Below are 20549 nucleotides of genomic sequence, written 5' to 3'. Positions count from 1 at the left end.
TCGACTGTAAGCAACAAAGTAAAACCCTAGGATTTAATGTAGATTTACGGAGTTTCTAACAACAATGGAAAACTATAAACACAAAGTAAATACTAAGAAACCGGGAAGAAATTGCAGAGAAAATGAGAGAGCTTATAATTTTTGTGAGTATCAAAAATGGCTCCTAGGGATCTGTATTTATAGGTATCAAAACCCTAGAAGGAAGAAAATGGACCCACATAGGCCAGCCCCTAGAAACCCTATGGCGACGAATTGCTCTCCAAGCTAGACTTTTTCTAACCCTTCTAGAATACTTTGTTGCCATATCTACGAATCCAACTGTTTGACCAGATTGGTTAAACCGAATTGACTCGAACTTTGCCAAAATAAAGGCTCCTCAGCTCCTAGTGATTAATACGTCATGCAAATTTCCAAGTGCGCTGAAATCATGCCATTTCGTGCACTCGTGGCGTTGGCTAGTGCTAGGCTTGGCTAGGCACATACGCTTGGGCTTGGCCCATTCCTTTGATCCACTAAAACCTTTGAAGGCCTATCAAGGGACAAGACTTATAAGCCTGCACAATGTTTCTTCCCCCACTAATGTAGGATAGAGGAAACTTGACAACTTTCAAGATTACCTCTATAATTTACAACAATATGTATAAGACTGAAGCAACAAAAGTCCAAGCACACAAAGTAGAACTTCATAAAATTACAGAGGTCAGGGCGGAATATGAAATTGTACTCATAGTAGTGATCATAAGATGATTGTCTTCAATTGCAAGAAAATTTTAGGGTGATTTGTGCTCCATGAGTGATGAAACGTTTCAAGCAATTGATTAAATACTGAATATTAAATGTATTACACCCTAAGTGCTAAATAACAAATTAGTTTGAGAGGGAGAGAGACAAACCTGGAATTGAATAGGAAATGTAGATGCCCATTCCATCTACCAATAGAGCTTTATTTATATGAAGAGATTTCAGAGAGGGTAGGGGAATGTGGGTTGTTGTCCAACTTGAAGAAAAAGGTGGATAAGTTCACCATTGATCAAGAAATTGGAAATGTCCGTAACCAAAAATAGGCAACACCTCTACTTCACTGATTGAATGTGGGGAATTTACTTAACTATGAATGTGGGGGAGAAGAATAAGGAAGCATGCAGAGGAGATTGAAGATGGAAGGAACCTCCGATTAACCTTAAATGGTGAGTTATTACGGTCCCAATTGAAAGTTGAGGCATTTTAATGGTTGTGATTAATCAGTTTTTGATTCATCGTCATCAATAATATAAGAATAACTATTCCACTTTTCATTTAGATAATGCTTTAATGATATCAAGTAACACGTTTTGCATTAATTAGTAACTAGACATTTTTATTAGTAACTCATCTTGCTTCTATTTATCATTGGCTTTTTATCATTCTTTTTCAAACTTCTATATTAAGTATTAGAATGGGAAGTGATTTGTACATAAATTTTGTCCATACACAATAATTTATGTTTTATAAAGTTGTACAATATACCATTTTAAAACATACATTTTTGTGTACAAAGAAAATTTATTGTGTATGAATCAATTCTCTATTAAAAATATAGTTAATGTAATAGTCTCTCTCTTTTTTTTTTTTTTTTTTTTTGCAAATATAAGGATATTTTGGAATTTGTTTGTAAAACTAAGGACCTTAAAAATTCATTTGTAAGAATAAGGTTGTGACCCCACAACAAAGATGTACATTTACATTAAGGCCCTATAAATTTTATTTTTCACCTTTAACTGTAAATATAATTTCATTTTATTTACAAATATGTAAATACAATTTCCTTTTATTTAGAGTAAATTACACAAATAGGCCCTATGCTTTGGGGTAATTTGCACATTTGGTTTAACTCGTAAGGTCCCCCACTGTTTGTTTTTGTTGCGTGCTTGTAAAACTCCAAATCATGTATTAATTTTGAAGCCCTTGAAATTTCAAATATTGCAAAATACGTCCCTTAAGTACGCTGGGCGTACTTCATGAGTACTCTTAGCGTATAATGCATGGATGATCGTGGAGGGATAGCACGTATGCGGGGCGTACGTGGCGGATGTTTAAACCCTAATTTTTGGACTTAAGACCTATATAAGCATCCTTATCTCATTTGAGCTTCACCCTAACCAGCCTCCTTCATATTAAAATGTCCCTGAAAACCCTAAAATCATTATAGAGTGTGTTCTTGAGCTTTTGAGCAGTTAAACATCATCCTTGTTGTGTGCTAGCTACAAAGAAGAAGAGGAAACAAGCTTAAACGAGGAAGAGCTTCTGGATCTTGCATTTTGAGCAGCCTAGGAATCTTAAGGAGGTAAAAAGCTTTCACCTTGGTTATCATTTCCATTTCTATAGCTAGAGTTTTCTCCTTAGCCCATTTTTGTGTTCTTGAACCACCTCTTGAGAGTTTGAGCAACTCCAGAGCTTAGGGAGGATAGATCTGAGGTTGTTTGGTCCATTCATAGCATAAAAATGGGGTCTTCGTGGGTGTTTTGACCTCATGCATGGATTAAGACACTTGGAAAGTTCTTAATGGGTTGTTGGAAGCATAGGGGACATGTAAAGGCATAAAGTGGCCAACTTTATTCCTTAAGATGTCTTAGTGAGATTAGATCTAAGGTTTGGACGTTAGAACGTAGAGTATTAAGCACTTAATGAAAAATGTGCTTAATTTGTTTATACGTTGGGCGCAACTTAGAGTATGCAATGCATACGGCTCAGGGACTGAGTACGCTGTGCGTACCAGGGTGGTACGCAAGGTGTACACACAACATATGGACTCAGAATTGTTATGGGCTTGTAAGCTTTAGGGCCTTAATTAGTCATTGGGCATGGTCACATTTTGGATTTAGTAGGCCATCTTATCTGTTTTGGGAAATGGATACTATGGTTGGGCCTTATTGGGCCATGAGGCCCATTAATGATTTTGGACATGGACTTTGGGCCTATTAGCAAAGGAAGACTTTTTTGGCCATTATGAAAGGACTTGGGGCTTGGGATCTTCAATTGGATTGTGTTTGGTCCTAACCTTGGGTAATGTTATTATTGTTCAGCACGGGTGGTTACGGACTGTTATGAGAGCAGCTTTCGGATTCAAAGGATAAAGGTGAGTCTCCTCACCATACCAATGGGTCAAAGGCACCAAGGCTGGCCCATTATTTACTACAGATATGCTTGTGGATTATGTGATATGTGATATGCCAGTTGTATTTTTGATATTTTCTATATGGAAGACCTTGGGGGTTTCCCGTGGTATTTAGGTATAAGACCTTGGAGGGTTTCCACGACATCCTAGGTAAAGATCTCGGGGGGCTGCCGAGGCACTTAGGTGTAAGACCTTGGAGGGTTTCCCTAGTATCCTAGGTCAAGACCTTGGGGGCTTCCCAAGGCATTGGGCTAAGAACATCTGGGGGTTCCCATGGCACCCGGAGTAAGACCCTGGAGGGTTTCTAGGGTTGCATTATATGTTTGTATGCATGACTTATGTGGTATATGTAGCTTGTATAGTTATTATGATTTGTGTTTATGTGGATTGTGTGTGTGGTATGCTCTGGGGAACTCACTAAGCATTAGCTTACAGTTTGTTGACTTGTTTCATGTACATCTGAGCCTAAGGGCAAGGGAAAGGCTTGATGGCGCGGCGTGCATTCTCTAACATTTGTTTTGATAGGACACTCTGATGTTTTGAAATAAAGTTATAATTTATATGAATTTTGAAAAAAATTGTGTTTAGGAATTCATGGTTTGTGGAAAGTATTTTGGGTAATTAAAAATGAAAATTTTCTTTTGAAAAAAATTGGGTCGTTACAAGTTGGTATCAGAGCCTTAGTTTGAGGGATTCATGCACACCCTTGGGTGTGTCGGGACTCAAACTTTGGAAACGTAAAATGTTTTCAAAAATAAAAATAAAAAGTTAAAACTTTTAAAGAATGGAACATACAAGGGTGCAACGCGCATGATCGGCTGAGCCAAGAGTAATTACCTGGTATGTTAGCCATGTTATACTGATATTTGAGCTATGATAATCGTATCGATCTTGTTGTATGTATGCTTTCAAAACTGTATACGATTAGGAGCTTATAGCTTTAGAATGATTGATTTGGACTTATTTCTTGTTCCTTGTTTGATTGTGGTCCTAGGGTAGAATCTCTTATTCGTAAGTCTATTTGATCCTTTTCTGTGTATAATTTGCATGCATAAAGGCAGCATGTTATGATTGGTATGATTGATGTGGGTATAGCAAATCTTAGGGTCGCCTAGGATTTAATATGCGGTAGTCTGTAGGATATGATTTATTTTGGGATGAATTGGAATTATCAGGTAGAGCCTTGGGGAAGGTACAGGTAGGTGTGGAAGGTAGTATTAGGCCCGTAATTCTGAAAGCACAAAACATGTACCCGAACCAATGTTAAACCTAGAAGCTCTAAGGAGGACCGGTGTGGTAGGATCCCCTCTATTGACATCCTGATCATTATGTTTTGTGGTATTGCAATACAGTATGGTGGTGACACAGTTCAGAGTAGGGGGTCAGGATCAGGATCAGGGTTTGGAGCTGGGTCGGGTGACACTACCGAGCCCATTGACGAGAGGTTGCATGAGCTTATTGCAGCAGAGGTTATGAGGGGAATTCTTGATGCTACCCCAGTTATCTTTGGGACGTTCAAGGAGGGTATGATGGAGATCATGGAGGAGAGCCTTCGGGAATTCAGAGACGAGATTGTTGTGGGCAAGGTCGAGGCCCGAACTCCCTCGTTCTGGGAGTTCAAGGCATGCGGGGTGCCAAAGTATTTTGGGGTCAGGGACCCTATTGTTAGCCGACGTAGCATTGCGAACATAAAGAATTCCCAGAGTATGAGTTCTTTCCCTGATGTGGTAAATGTGGGGTTTACTTCATGTATGTTGAGGGATCGAGCCCGAGATTGGTGAGGAGAGGTGACTAGCCAGGTGGGAGCAGCCGGTGTGGCTGAGATGTCATGGTTTGAGTTTGTTAGGCGATTTGACTTGGAGTTTTCACCACCTATTGAGGTGCAACGGCTTGTGAGGGAGTTTCATGACCTTCAGCAGACCACTGAGACTGTGGCGGAGATCACCACCAAGTTTCAGTAACGAGCACTGTTGATTCCATAGTATGCCATAGACGAGGATATGAGGTGGACAATGTATCATTCCATGTTGAGGGATGATATTTAGGGGTTTTTGAGCTTTACAGGGTGCAAAACCATGAATGAGATGGTGGAGAAGGCCCGTGAGCGGGAAATGGAGTTGGATTTCTGCACAAAGCGGAAGTCGGAGCAGGCACAAACAGCAGTAGGTCAGGCCCAAATAGCACACAAATAGTATCCAAGGTCCGTCGTACATGTTAATGGTTCAATGAGGCCCAATAAATATGTAAATAGTATACAGGACCTATCACACATAAAAATGGGCCACTAAGGCTCAATAATCTAGAAAATGATCAAAATATTCCGTTTGTTAGTTATCGTTGGTTTTGGTTCAAGTATTCACTAAAATAGCCAAAGAAAGAAGAACACATATAAAACTCATTCCCAAACCCAATAAACATGTAAGTGGAGCACTAAGGCCCACTATACGTGTCTATTATTTCCAGGCTCAAAGGAATATGAATGTCTATCCTAAGCTCAATATACATGTAAAAGGACACTAAGGCCCACTAAACATGTATATTATTTTTAGGCCCAATAAGGATATGAATATCGTTTTTAACCCGTTTGCTATTGTTTTGTTTATTGTAGCTTGATTATTTACAAATTTGATATAAAAAGCCCACTTTTTTTGTAAAAAATGATGTTCTTGGCCCAATAAGACAAAAATTTACAATTAATGCCCAATTTTTGTAAGAATAACACTTTAGTCTCCATTTTGTTCAAAACTTGTGTTGATGACTAGTTTGTGGTAAAATTAACATTTTAAATCCATTTTTGTCAAAATATCATTTCTGGCTATTTTTGTGAAAATACACATTTTTCTGGTTTTGGACTTTTCCGACCTAGTTTTTCGAAAATTTGTAGAAAAATCATCCTAAGTCGAAATTTGGATTCGTAAATTCTGGAATTTTGGAATTTTGTCTACTTTGTATAAAATTTTTCTCATAATTTTTAATGGCTTCTAAAAAGTGTGAAATTGCTCACCTTCACAGGCTGGTTCAAAATTATTTCAAATCTGATAGGCAGTTTTGTAAAATTCGCCAAAAGTTGTAGAAAATCGTATGAAAACGTGAGAGTAGTCATTTTAAAGGTATAAATTTGAACTTTATCCATGTAAAACAGTTTTGAAAAATACTTCCATTAAGAGGGTCAAAACAGTTCGAGATTGGGCTAAATCTTTCCTGTCAAAAGCTGATTTTTGAGTATTAGTTATAAATCTTTGAGCACAACACTCTTTTTTTCTATTTTAAGTGTATAATTCTCAGATCTACAAGTTTATATTTAATATATGTGATAAAAGATACTTTTCTCAAGGTTCTTATGAAGACCCAAGTGATAAACTTCAAGTTCTTAACATATTTTTAGATTAATGAAGTAATCAACACATAATCACCAAATAATTCATGGAAAACAAACATAGTCATGCATATACACATAGATCTACACATAAGACTTGTATTCTCCCCCAAAAACCAAGTAAAAATAGAAAATAGGGGGGTATGAACTCACCTTGGGGTGATAAATCGGTTTTGATGAAGAAGTGGAAGAAGATTTTTGATCCTAGCAAACTTTTTTGAGTAGATCTTGAACTTAAATGGTTCTAAGAACATGATCCACAAAAATATGGGTGTAAGAGGAGATTTTTGAAGAGATCAAGAAGTTAAATCATAGATCTAAGCAAAAACTTACCAATGATGATGATCAAGGTGAAGATCCTCTTTAAACTACACACCAAAACTCTAAAATTTAGAGGAAGAAGGATGAGTTCTTGAGAGCTTTCCTTGGAAGAAGATTTCAAACTTAGGTGGTTCAAGAGTGTGAAGATCTTGATGAAAGTCTCTTGAAACACACACCAAGTCATGAAATTTTTGAAGAGGAAGGAGGTGAGAAACTTTTGAGAGTTAGAGAGAACTTTTGGAGATTGAAAGGGATGAAGTGGGGTGGGGTGTGGCATCTCACGGACATAAGAAGAGAGGTAGGAGGAGAGAGATTAAACATTATTGCATGGAGGGTAATAGCACTAGAAATGTGTGATTACCTTGAAACATGTGGGTTAATTATGTGTTGTCAAGTTATTAGTAAAGCATATTTCCTTTTTTTTTGTTTTAATTTGGGTCGAGAATGGGCTAGGAGGAAAGGGAGTGAGATATTTTGGGCCATCCCTTGACTTAGATTGAAATCATGTGGCCCAAATTGTGTATTTTTCGGCCCATTGGGCCTTTATGGAAGTTCGCGGCCCAAAGATGCCCATGAATATAGTTTATGGCCCATTAGATTTAATGACATCATTTATGGCCCAATATGGCCCATTATAGATCAAATGAACTATTCTACACTCATTGTAGTCAAATTAAATGTTTATTGGTCCATTAGGTCCAATAACAGGATCCTAGTCCAAATTAACTTGAAACGGGATCTCTAGGGTTTTCAATCCATATGAGATATATGAGATGTATTGGATTAGGTTTTGAACCTAAATCAAGAGTTTGGATTCAAATGGATGGTTTTGATTAAGCATAGAGTAGGATTTTCACTTAGAGTACATGCCTTACAATGGATGATGTTTACATGAGAATAGAATTTCCTAGCTAAAAATGCTAGTTGTGATAGTAAAGTTTGATTCTTTTATTGTTTGTGTTTTTGTTTTTGTAGTTACAACTTAAAAAACTTGTACATCCTTCTTACAGAATGTATACAAATCAATGACATAGAATGAAAACTCGATTTGAAGCCTGGTGAAGAATTAAAAGTAAGATAACAATATTCATTCGGAATGTATTAGCAGTTTTTTTCTCAGAATGATTAGCAATATTCTATTAGAATGTATTAGTGTTTTACTTAGATTTCAATATTTTTATTTGATTTTTAACAATTCTTAGTTTTATTCTTAAAGAAAAAATGTAATTGTTAACCATTATTACTTATACTCTTTCAGAATGAATGTCATTAATGTATATTTATAGTTGTATTTGTTAAGAATGAATGTAATTATCTTAAAATATTTAAATTCTTTTCATATAAAATTTGTATTCATTAAAAAATATTAATCTTGATAATATATATTTATAGTATTCTGTCAGAATTTATGTTTTTTTCAAGATAATCGTAAACATGTTCTTTCAGAATGTCCGAATTAATATATTTATTATACAAAAAATCAGATTTTTAAAGTTTAGGGAATTAATTATTCCTTAAAATCTGCAATTCTCCTTTTCCAATTTATGTTATTTGGCTAAAATACTCTTAAAATAAAATTAGATGGTATTTTATAATTATCTTTAATTTAATAATATGTATTAATCATTTTCTTAAAATAAGTAAAATGATTGGCTCACAATCATTCCTACATCTACACAATAATTAGTTAGAATACAATAACCTAAACGTAGGTTTATGACTGCAATATATCTTTTTATGTTTTAACCATTAAGAGTTTGTTTCCATTCCATTTAAAGGGCTATCTTTTTTTAAGGTTGAGGGTTCAAGTCTCGTCATGAACATAAGTAGAATTAAGTGTTAATTTAAGAGTAGATTATATATTTATATTTGTCAGTTAAAAAAAAACATGCAAAAAAATATATATATTTTTACATTTTAACCATTAAAATTTCATATTTGTTTTTCATAAAAGTCATCTTGAACAAGAAAACTAACCTTTAACAAGGAAAATAATCTTTGAATCGTGTTTTTAATTCATTACCGAAAAACCATTGTTTTTTTATTCTAAAAAACAAACTTTCAATGGTTAAGCCAAAGAAAAAAACAACACTAATTCTTCAGTGATTTCTATATAATTTGATCTTAACATAATAACCGTAAATTGAAGAGACACCAAGGTTGTCAAGATCGAGATCCTGCTTAGAATGGTTTTTGGGTTTGCAAGATCGAGATCGGGATCCTAAGATTCCACAAAATAAAATATAATTATAATTTTTAATTTTTAATCATGAAAAATATTTCAAACATTCAACTTTTCGTTCAAAAGTTATAAAAATATCAAAATATTAGTCATAACATAATACAAAATGGTAAATTGGTAAATAGTAAAAGACATAAAATAGTAAAAAAAAAATCATTTGCAAAAAAAAATAAAATAAATAAATAAATAAATCAAGGGAAGGTAGGATCGGATCGGATCTCGATCCTACGATCCTACCCCAAATACGATCTCTTTACGATCCGGATCGTTTTTCATACCTAGGATCGTACGATCCTTCAATCAGGATCGCAATTTTAACAACAATGATTTACACCAAATAGATTTCCCTCCTTTGACTCGTTGTCTTCTATTCAATGATATAACTCATACAAGAGATCATTAATTTCCAAAAATTGTTCAACATATAAAAATACAAACATAACAAAATCACATAAATCATTTTAAACGAATCATATTCAACATACAAGTCCATGAGTCATCATCTCTCATTGGAGTACAACTCCAACAATAATAATAGAATCACATCAACTAAATCTATAATCTAACATCTACAAAAATGATCTACTTCAAATGATATCATACGATATAAAGTATAAACCACCGTTAACCATTTAACCGAGTCGTTTCCTTCTCATTTAAACCATTGTTCGGACTACCATGAGATGCAACCCGCAAGCCTACACTTTCCTGAAACAAATTACCAAGATGTGAACAAACCTTCTCCAAATATACCCTTTTAGAAAATAAAATTTGAACAACTATAATTTTTCAAATAATGTTATATCTACTAATAAAATGTACATACATTGATGGGTGTTTCCCCTTTAGACTCAAGCATGTGTACTACATGCCCTATTTTTGGCCTCTTTTCGGAGTTTTGATCAACACAACGTAAAGCAACCGCCAAAGTCCGTTTTAGGACACGTAACGAGGGCGTTTCGGTCATTTTAGGATCCAAAACTTTTTCGGGACACCTCTCGTTGACCATTTTCTTGACCCACTCAACCAAGTGTACCTGAGAATATGACTTAATCTGGTAAACTATAAACAACGGCTCTATCAAAAAGTAAAAAAGAAAACATTCTTTCCCTAAGTCCTAGTTTTCTTTATTATTTCTTTCTTATTGTATTAAAGTAAAAAATAAACACTATACCATTTGAAAGAGACTAAATGTCCATTTTACCCTTCCATTCTAAAAATAAATTTCACAATATTCATTGAGAGGAAAAAAGAAGAAACGAGATAAATAAAGGGTTAGCTCATTAAGTCATTATATCCAGATTAAGTAAAAAAGAAACAACAATGTATAGTTGTTTGATTAAGTGCTTAATCGTCGTTTTATAAAAAAGAAACAACATTTTCTTATGATTAATGGAAAACAAACCTCTTCTTGTGGTCGTTTATAATCAACAGGATATCTCGCCGAAATCAATTCCATGAACAAAATCCCAAATCCATAAACATCACTTTTCTCATTCACCATTCCTGTACTCGCATATTCTGGAGCAACATATCTACAAAAACAAAAAATAAAATATCATTGTTACTGTGTGTATGTGTGTGTATACACGTGTTGAGAAAAAGAGAGATTTCAAACCCTAATGTGCCCATGACACGTGTCGTAATGTAGCTCGTATCTGCACCAAGAAGCTTCGCTAATCCAAAATCTGAAACCTTCGGATTCCATGATTTATCAAGTAAGATGTTACTTGATTTTATATCGCGATGAACTACCTTCGGTTCTAGCCCCTCATGAAGATAAGTTAATCTATAATCAAGAAAGATGATTTTATATTATGATTGAAGTGTATGAAAGAAGAGATTTGTAGGGGAAATTGGTTATTACGCTTTTGCTGTTCCGATGATGATTTTCATACGAATTTCCCAAGTGAGAGGACTGTAAGATCCCACATCGCCATGAATCCATTGCTCTAAGTTTCCGTTATTTACATACTCATAAACAAGAATCCTGTGATTCCCAATCGAGAATTGAATCAAAATCAATGAGGAATTTAAAATTAAGCAAAAGGGTTAAAGGAAACGAGTACCTATGTGCCCCTTCTGCGCAATAACCTAATAATCTCAACAAATTTTTATGCCTGACTCTACCAATTGCTTCAACTTCAACTTCGAATTCCTTCTCAGCTTGGCCTCTAGATATAAAACCTCATAAAATTGATAGGTGTGAAATGAGAGGATGAAGGATTATGATGTGAATTGGAAGAAGAAATTAGAAAAATCACCGATTATTGAGCAAATTCTTGATAGCGATTTGAGATTTATCAGCAAGAACACCATGGTAAACAATGCCGTAACCACCTTGACCAATCACATTCTCAGCTGCAAATCCATCAGTAGCTGATTCAAGCTCTCTCAGTGTATACCAATGCCCCCATCCCAAATGCGAAACCTCCGGACCTACAGACACCGGATGTTCGCCGGTAACCGACGACGCAGCTCCAATTCTCTCGGGGTACAAAACCCGATGTGGGTGTCCCTTCCCCATTTCGATTTGAATCCTGGGGTGCGCTGTATGTCCGTAATCTTCGTCTTGTTTTAATAGCAATGCTTGTTTTTCTATACCGGATAACCTTTGGGTTTCCTGAAAGGGGTTTACGGGTGGAATTGAATTCGGATCGGAGGTGAGTTTTTTGGGGTTTATTGGGATTGCTTTGGTTTTGGATCTGTTGGTGAACCAGAGGGATAGGAGGAAGAGAAGAAGGACGACGGCGGTGCCGGCGGAGACACCGAGTACGATCCATAAGTGAAGTCCGAAGATTGAGGTTTGTTTGGAGAGCTGATCGGACATGAATTTGGAGATTTGGGAAGTTTGAAAGAGTGAAGAGTGAAGATGGAGGATGACATTAATTATATGTGAATATGAACGCAGAGGTTTTGATCGATGGCGAAGGGTTTGGTGTGCGTAAAAGGAAGTCGAATAAGTTCATCGGAAGTTTCCAAATGATCTTTATGGAATTATGGACCCCCATTTTTTTTTTTTTTTTACTGTTTTAATAGATTTTTTTGAGTAAGTTACAGAAATGGTCTCTCTTGTTTGCTGAGAATTACATGTTTGGTCCAATCTTAAAAATAATTATGTATATTGACATGTGAATGCATTTGTGTGTCTTCTTCACAGTTTGGGTAAAATCTCTTCAGCTTGAACTTTTAAAAATTCTTAGGATCCGTTACTAGAACTCCTATTAATATCCATACTCGTGTACCATGTTCAAATATTGATGTAAGAAGGCAAGAAGAGATTCGAATCGAGAGAGTTGGAACTTATCTAGTAAAGGTAGTATCTTCGGGAGAACGTAGCCTTCAATTGTCATCAACATGAATGGCCCTCATTCGATTAGTGATATAAGAATTTAAGAAGTCTTACCGATTTATGGATGCATCGAAAGTAGATAATTAGTGGAGGAAAGTGTAAATGATATTTTTTTTAAATGGAGATGCAACTCAGAGACAGGATGGGCAACAAGTAAAATGAAGACCGACAAATGTGGGTGTGGATGTGGTGAGGGTGGGAGTGAGGGGTGGGGGTGGAGTGGGTGAGGTGGGCTCTTTATACTTTTATATATAAATAAAAATAATAAATAAGTTACAGAAAAAAAAAATTAGAAAAGACAAGATAATCATTTTACATTGATCATGGATAGGATTTGGAAACTCCACGGATGCGACATATCAAATTTTCAAAGATTGTACCATGTGTTGACTAAGGCTGAAAGATATACCAATCTTGCACACTAGGATTTGCTAATTAGGACAAGAAACTGCATCCAGGAAAACCACACTCTTGATGCGATTTAAGTGAAGTGAAATGTGATAATTTACTATGTTTTAAAAAGTAAAAGGAAAGTGAGGCAAAAATAAGATGTTATTGACATGATATAGAAAAAATGAATGTAAAAGATATTAAGATAGGTACATCCTTGGGTCTAAACCACAAAGATTATTGTTATAATTTACTTGGATTTTTATTATCTTAAAAATCAATTTAAAACCTTTTTACTTTTATAGATATTATTCTAAATATTTAGTAAAAATATAATCTATAATAGCAACGTTTTTTGTCACCTCAACAAGACAACCCAATAACTCTAATCTACTATACTAAAACCCTTTCAAAAATCTTATTTGTAGATTTTATTGACAAGATAGATTTTATTAATAAGATATTAGTGTAGTTGGTGTATTAAAAAGAATCAAAAATAGTAAAAATGAAAGGCTTTTTTGTCAAAGCTTATTTTACGGAAATAACTTTTATGATGGGGAATCTATAAATAGTTAATCATTTATATAGTTAGTTATTTTTTATCACATTCGTCTTCCACTGACTTCATTTAGAAAAAAAAGTATATTTAAATTTCATCTCCAATGCAAAATCATTTTTAACAATCATATTTTTTTAACACACGTCGTATTAGATATTGATCATGCATGTACTTTAAATAAATAAAAGACATTAAAAAAATGTTCAATTTTATTTCGTATATTTAACAAGCGAGTTTAATCAGTCAAATACAACAAGGTTTGAAAATTAAAATATAATTAAGTAGGTCAAACGAAAATATACTTAGACGAGGGGGTAACATGTCATAACACCATAAAGACTTAAGGGGGTCAAATGAAAAATACGTGTTAAAGAAAATACCGAACAAAGTTTTACACTCCAATGAATCTCAATAAAGACGCTTTAAGTTTCAACCACTTAATCTGTTGTGTACATTTTGCCTGTATGTAAGACCAGTGGATATAGCTACGAGTTAAAGGGTATTATTCAATTTATCAAGTATTATCTCATATGTTATGTTATTGTGGTGTTATAACACCAAATAGAAAAAATAAACAACTAGTTATTATATTTTTAATTTTCCATGTTATCGTTTATTTTTTATTTTTATTTCGGTTTTTCAATTTATTTATTTTTTATTTTTGTTTCGCATGGTAACAGCGTTGAGGGGAACGCCACGTCAGAAAAACAGTTGTTGGCATTGCCGGTACCATTCAATCTAAATATATTATTTCATTTTAAAAGCTGATTTGTATCTACATATTAAAAGTTTATTATTTTTTGACAACCTAATCTATTTCATTAGAGACTCGAATTTAAAAATGAAATACATGTTAAATATAAATATGGAAAACTATATCAATAATGAAAAGTAATATTCATTTGAAAAATACGAACATATATTAGAAATGACAAACTAGATGAGTGGTTTCCATATACAATATCAAAAAAACAATAAGTATTACAAAACTATTATTTAATAACATTTTTTTTTTTTAATATCTGACATTTTTTTCGTTTGAAATGATTTTGAAGAACAAACGATCAACAAATAGTCTATTTTGACAAAAATCCAGCTCAAATGGGGTCAATGACAATGTACATCATAGCTGAACAGAAGATAGGTCCCAAGTCCCAACATGTTACATATGTTTTCTCCATTTAAATTGTTGTTTACATGTTTTCATATGTTATATTAAAAAATGATGATATCCATGTACACAAAAATAAAAACGATGACGTTTGCAAACTCATTTGGCTTACGTAAAAATATTCATACAATTGCATATATCTAATGAAAACAATTTGAGATATAAGACCAAAAGTCATCTTCTTATAATACTATATAAATAAAATCTCTATCACATATTATAATATAAACACAAACACATTAAAACATACATTACATCAAAAAAACAAATCCAACTTATTATTCAAAGCCACGGTGGGCCCTACTGTAACTCCCCTACCGGTGCCTCGTTCAGCCATAGGAAATGAATAAAATCGTACAACTTTGCAGTTACACTAACCTGAATAAATTAATTAAAATAAAAATTATATATAGTGGGCCCTACTAACTTATCACTTCATTTTTACCTTAGTACGGGTAAATTTAAAACAATCAAATATATATAAACATTAAAGAAATTTGAATTTATATAAAAAAAAATAAAAATAATATTGAATTACTAAAATTAAAGTGTTTTTTTTTTCTTTTTTAAATTTAAAAAAACCATTTAGATAAAATAATCAAAGCAAATTAATGAGATTTTATTTTTAAAATATGAAATTATAAGGAAAATCTATTAATAAAATTGATATGTATTTATTATTAAATTTAAATACCATATGGAATTTAATAAAATAGAAAAACCACAAAATTACATATGGAATAAAAATTAATTTAAAATAATCATAAAATGATATGTAGCAAAATAAATGAAAGTGTGATAAGTGTAAAAAAAAAAAAAAAAAAAAAAAAAAAAAACCTTCATTTATTAGAGAAGATTTATCAACTTAGGCTATGTTTAACGCGCTACAGCTAGTTTATTTTTCGAGCTTTTTTATATTATCGTGTTTGGTAAACCAAAAAGTAGCTTATAAGCTAGCTTTTTAGGAGTTTTTTTTTTAATTTCCAAATACACCCCTTAATTAATTATAAAAACATATACTCTTCCATATCCTTTTATGTAATTTTATATATTTCAGCTAGTTTACCAAACGTTATTTTTATTAGCCAACTTTTCAATTATCAGCTATTATCTAGTTTTCCAGCTAGTACGTCAAACATAACCTTAAACAGTTCTAACAACTGAACTTTTAGTTTTGTTTCATTTTTATCAAAAAAAAAAAAATTATGTAGTTTTCTGTTGATGACATGGCGCTGACTTGGCAGAGGTTTAGGAGCATACCTTGTAAGGTGTTGGATTGAGTCTTCTCATGTGATCGGGTCGCATTTGCTCCAATTGCTTCCCAACACGTTCCCTATTTTGCTCAAGTGTCGGCAATTCTTCTCTTTTTTTGTCTTCATATGAATAAATAAAAAATATATATAATTTTTTTTTAAGCCATGTTAAATTCGAGTATATGAAGTGCATTTTTTACCAAAAAAAAAAAAAATTTACTAATAATAAATACTAGAGTAAATTACACGAATGGTCCCTATGGTTTGGGGTAGTTTGCATGTTTGGTCCCCAACTTATTTTTTTAACTCGGAAGGTCCCTACTGTTTGTTATTGTTACACATTTGGTCCCTATTATTTGTTTTTGTTACGCGTTTGGTCCTTATCTTACGTAAAAAACAATTATTTAAATAGAGAAAAATGATAGAGTAGATAAGGTAAGGAGAGAGGATGAAATTGAGGTTGTTTTTATTTAAATAAATTAAAAAATCAAGGTAAAAATAGACTTTTTATGTAAGACAGGGACCAAGCGTGTAACAAAAACAAACAGTAGGGACCTTCCGAGTTAGAAAAATAAGTTAGGGACCAAACTCACAAGTTACCCTAAACATAGGGATCATTCGTGTAATTTACCCTAAATACTACCTGTAGTTCCGGGCCAATAACACTTAAGAAGCTCCTCAACACGTTGTGGGACCACATAAGCTCTTTTTGATTCATTAAACGGGTGGCGACATAAAATTCTTTCTCCTACCTATAATTTAATTAAATGAAAGAAAATTCATTAAACACTTTTAAAGGTTTTGTGATTAAAAAATAAATACTAATAATAATAAGATTAAACTACTTAAATCGTCCCTGTGGTTTGATCAAAATTGCACGTTTGGTCCCTAATTTTTTTTTTTGCAATCGGATTGTCCCTGTGGTTTGATTTTGTTGCGTTTTTCGTCCCTATGGTTTGGTAAAAATTGCATGTTTGGTCCCTAACTTTATGTATGTAAGGGACGAAAAATGCAACAAAATCAAACCGCGGGGACGGAAAACACAACAAAATCAAACCACATGGACGATCCGAGTGCAAAAAAAAAAGTTAGGGGCCAAACGTGTAATTTTGACCAAACCACAGGAACGATTTCAGTAATTTACCCTAATAATAATAATAATAATAATAATAATAATAATAATAATAATAATAATAATAATAAGTAAATATTTACCTTTGGAGGTGGCTCATTTTCGCCTGACATTATGTCTAAAAGCGCGTAGCCTTCTTTTCCATATAATCTAAAAGATCGTTTTTTACATGGAATAGAAACCTATTTATCATCAAATTATATTAATTTAATATTCAGAATCCAATAATTTATTAAATAATAATTTTCTTTTTTTTCAATTTTCAAAACCTTAGAGACATCTTCTGAGAGCTTAATACGTGGCTGATTATTTATCTCCACAAGCTTAAAAACACAACCTAATGCAGCTTGAGCATAACACGTCACCAAATACGTCCCAATTCCAAACGCATCCACCTCATGACCCTGAAAAAAAGAAAAATTAATTTTAATTCTTTTTTTAAGTTTTTAACATAACATGGAATGGAATGGAATGAGTAATTCCGATGGAAAGACTGATTCCATTCCGATCCTTCTCTGATTCCGACATACCAAAAGTTAAGAATTCAAAATATGTAAAAAGCTTTTGCCTGTTTGTTTAAGGCGTCCAAAGTTTCTTCATTGAGGTCGTTGCTAGCTGTGATTCCGGTCTTTCCGAACCCCGGAATTGCAAATTCCGTTTCAATTGTTTGAAAGAATTTTCTTGTCTCACATGAAAGATAAGCAAGATCACCGGAATCCAACCGAATACCCCTTGCTTTATACCTATACAAATAAACACATCAATTAATTATTATTATCATTTAACCTTTTGTATCATAAAATACAAAAAGACAAAAATACCCCAGATCATTTAGTGCTAGAGCAACCGCACAGAAGTTAGGAACACCACTCTTCATCACCTAGAAAAAGACAATAAATAATACCCCAGATTATTATAATTAGTAATGTAAGCAAAAAATAACAAAATTAATAAATAATAATAATAACTTACATCATATGTGTCTACAAGAGCTAGAAAGTTATCAGGAAAGGCTAAAGCATATGAAATAAAAGCAGCTAATTCACTCTGATTAGTCTCACCAAAAACACCCTTCAATATACTTAGCCTCTGAAACATATTAAAAAAAATAGAGTTATTAAAAATATAACATATAATTATATAAATAATGAAAAATGAAAAATGAAAAATGAAAAATTCTTACCTTTATTTTGCTTAACCATGTCTGAGAAGCACCAACAAAATCCTCACATACTTGAGATCCATCATGACTTTTTAGAGACTTATCTATAATCTCATCAGTTCCCTACATCATAAAATAATAATTTTTTTTTTAAAAAAATTGTAATGAGAACTTTTTCACTGAATAAAAAAAATGGTTTATTTATATTTTATAATTTTATAATTTTATAATACTAACCATGAATGAGCTAACAAAAGCATGGGAATGTGTTCCACGAAGTGGTATTCCAAATATTTTTCCAGCTGCACAATTACTAACATTTCACAATAAAAATAAAAAAATATATATAAGATACAATTCTACATTGTTATTTGTTATATATTAATATATATAAACAATTTGAACATAATTAATATAGTCAACAAGATTAAATGATTAATCACCTTGTTGCATCAAATCCTCCCATGTAGCAATATCTTGATGCCCCTATACCACCATCTGGACCCTAAGAAACAAGAACTTCTGTAAACAAAAAAGAGGGGTAAAATGGTCATTTACTGATATTATAACAATAACCTGTGCCCTTCGAAGTCCAAATTCAAGAAGAAGTTTGGATTTTCCAGCAACAAAACGATGTCTTGCAGCATTTGTGGTGACTAATGATGCATAATTTATGAGATTCACATAAGGAGTTTCCAACAATTGAACAACCTGTAAGAAAACAAAATATAAATAAATGGATTTCAATTTTAAATTCATATTCTTTTCAAAATAGTTTGTTTGACTGATTGACTCACAGCCACTGGACCTTCAACTCTCATCAGGGGTATTTTAGGAAAGACAACTGACCCTTCTGCAATTGCATAAACTTCAACATCTGAACAATCAATCCCTTCAAGGTAATCAAAGAAGGCATCCTGAAATCAACAGAAGAAAATTGACATCAATGAACAAATCTTTAAACTTGGTTATGGTGTTATGAGGATCGAGTATAGAAGTACTAGTTTTAGTAAGATCTGAATTGAAGCTTGAAGCTTTACCTCACATGTAGGAGATAAACTTTCTCGAACAAAAGCAATCTCTTCCTTTGATAATTTGAAATTAGCAATGAATCTTATGCACTCTTCTAAACCAGCAAACACTGTGTACTCACCACCGAAGGGATTTTTCCGAAAATATAAGTCAAACCTGAAACAAATCATAGATTGTAGAAAGTTCCTAAATTATTTTCAAAATTACATGCCCTAAAGCCAGTGTAACCAATCTAATTAGTTTCTTCAGTACATGATTACGGAATCGATCAATTCTATATAGAAACAAAGAAATCAAAAGGAATTGAGAAACTAACACAGCTCGTTCTTTATGCTTTCCAGCTTTCCAGTATGCGTAAGCCATAGTGAACTGATAGAGATCGTTCAGCAGCGGTGTAACCATAGGGTTAGTGGGACCATCGATTACCGGCGGCGGACGATTATGTTTCTCCTCTTTAACGCCACCGTTAACTTCAGGTTTTACGTCCATTCTGTGGATGTTGCTTGCTCAATCAAGATGAAACAAGTTGTATAGACTTCCTGATTTTCTTCCCCTTATCTATATATGTGTGTATGAGCGAGAATCAAAGCAGGATGTGTGTGCGCTCGTGTTTCAGATAGATAGGGGCCAATGGAATCAAAAAAGAGGGGAAAGAAAAGGACGGAATTGGCGGAGGTCGGCAGCTGGCGGCGGCGTCGTCGCCGAAGTGGGGTTGTGTCGTTATTCTATATTCTTCACTAGCGAGTCGTGAATTTTGTCTTGTTGAAACAAACTTTTTCTGTTGGGGATATTTTCGATATCTCAAACTTTTTATGTATTTTTTTTTTTTTTTTTTTTTGGGTAATTATTAAGATTATATTTGTAACAATTATATAAAAACAAAATATAGATTTTAGATTAGGATTATTTATTTCATTATCATAAACTATGACATATTTATTTTATTTATTATTATGAAGTGAACCTGATAATGGGGTGGATTTAGAACAGATCAGCCTTGACCCAAACCGACCTGTAATCTGCAAGGTTTTGAATAATTAAATTCATAATCTTATCCATTGGATCAACAAATTTTCAACCCTTTTACGCGATCCATTTACAATATTAAGATTAGACTATAATTATACATTACAACACATATAACATGAATCGTTAAAACCAGACAACATTCATTCAAAAATAAACTTTAATTTTAGTTTAATAAATAATGCTTCCAAAACAAAACAAATGTCTACTATTGCAAACATGTATGAGAAAATGTAGACATCAAAATGCATCTTCAAAAAACCTAAAGTCCAACCGATCTAGTCACTCACTAATCACCTAATCACTTCGAAAAAAAAAAAAGTAAGCACATATAAGCAGTTTCATAAAACTCGTTGAGTTGGCCGATTACTCGGCCGAG

The 20549-nt window shown here is 33.2% G+C and overlaps 2 protein-coding genes across 2 annotated transcripts; both read right to left on the bottom strand.

The window, feature by feature from the left end:
- Positions 1-9518: 9518 nt before the first annotated feature.
- On the bottom strand, positions 9519-12061 carry LOC145037047 (putative serine/threonine-protein kinase At1g01540). The gene is made up of 7 exons (XM_078985595.1): positions 11358-12061; positions 11163-11267; positions 10961-11083; positions 10712-10882; positions 10499-10628; positions 9920-10129; positions 9519-9801 (listed from the first exon to the last, which is right to left on the bottom strand). Exons 1-7 carry the CDS (start codon positions 11921-11923, stop codon positions 9718-9720), a joined length of 1389 nt encoding a protein of 462 aa, XP_078841721.1. The 5' UTR covers positions 11924-12061; the 3' UTR covers positions 9519-9717.
- Positions 12062-14727: 2666 nt separating this feature from the next.
- LOC145037046 (nicotinate phosphoribosyltransferase 2-like) lies at positions 14728-19912 on the bottom strand. Its single transcript, XM_078985594.1, has 15 exons — positions 19461-19912; positions 19153-19300; positions 18910-19029; positions 18689-18823; positions 18556-18617; positions 18350-18425; positions 18134-18235; positions 17923-18039; positions 17772-17830; positions 17519-17693; positions 17220-17354; positions 17034-17132; positions 16462-16570; positions 15826-15938; positions 14728-14943 (listed from the first exon to the last, which is right to left on the bottom strand). The coding sequence occupies exons 1-15, from the start codon at positions 19631-19633 to the stop codon at positions 14866-14868; spliced, it is 1701 nt and encodes a 566-aa protein (XP_078841720.1). The 5' UTR covers positions 19634-19912; the 3' UTR covers positions 14728-14865.
- Between the last annotated feature and the right edge of the window lie 637 nt (positions 19913-20549).

Source organism: Lactuca saligna, chromosome 3 (assembly GCF_052625555.1).
Source record: "Lactuca saligna cultivar CGN05327 chromosome 3, ASM5262555v1, whole genome shotgun sequence".
Lineage (NCBI taxonomy): Eukaryota > Viridiplantae > Streptophyta > Magnoliopsida > Asterales > Asteraceae > Lactuca > Lactuca saligna.
This window is presented reverse-complemented; position numbering and strand designations above follow the sequence as displayed.

Coding starts and splice junctions, on each gene's coding strand:
- LOC145037046 (XM_078985594.1), bottom strand. CDS start 19,633: ATGGACGTAAAACCTGAAGTTAACGGTGGCGTTAAAGAGGAGAAACAT. Junction 17,133..17,219: donor TCTCAGAAGATGTCTCTAAG/GTTTTGAAAATT, acceptor GATGATAAATAG/GTTTCTATTCCATGTAAAAA. Junction 14,944..15,825: donor TCAATCCAACACCTTACAAG/GTATGCTCCTAA, acceptor TAATTTATTCAG/GTTAGTGTAACTGCAAAGTT.
- LOC145037047 (XM_078985595.1), bottom strand. CDS start 11,923: ATGTCCGATCAGCTCTCCAAACAAACCTCAATCTTCGGACTTCACTTA. Junction 11,268..11,357: donor AAGAATTTGCTCAATAATCG/GTGATTTTTCTA, acceptor TTTTATATCTAG/AGGCCAAGCTGAGAAGGAAT. Junction 9,802..9,919: donor AAGGGGAAACACCCATCAAT/GTATGTACATTT, acceptor AATTTGTTTCAG/GAAAGTGTAGGCTTGCGGGT.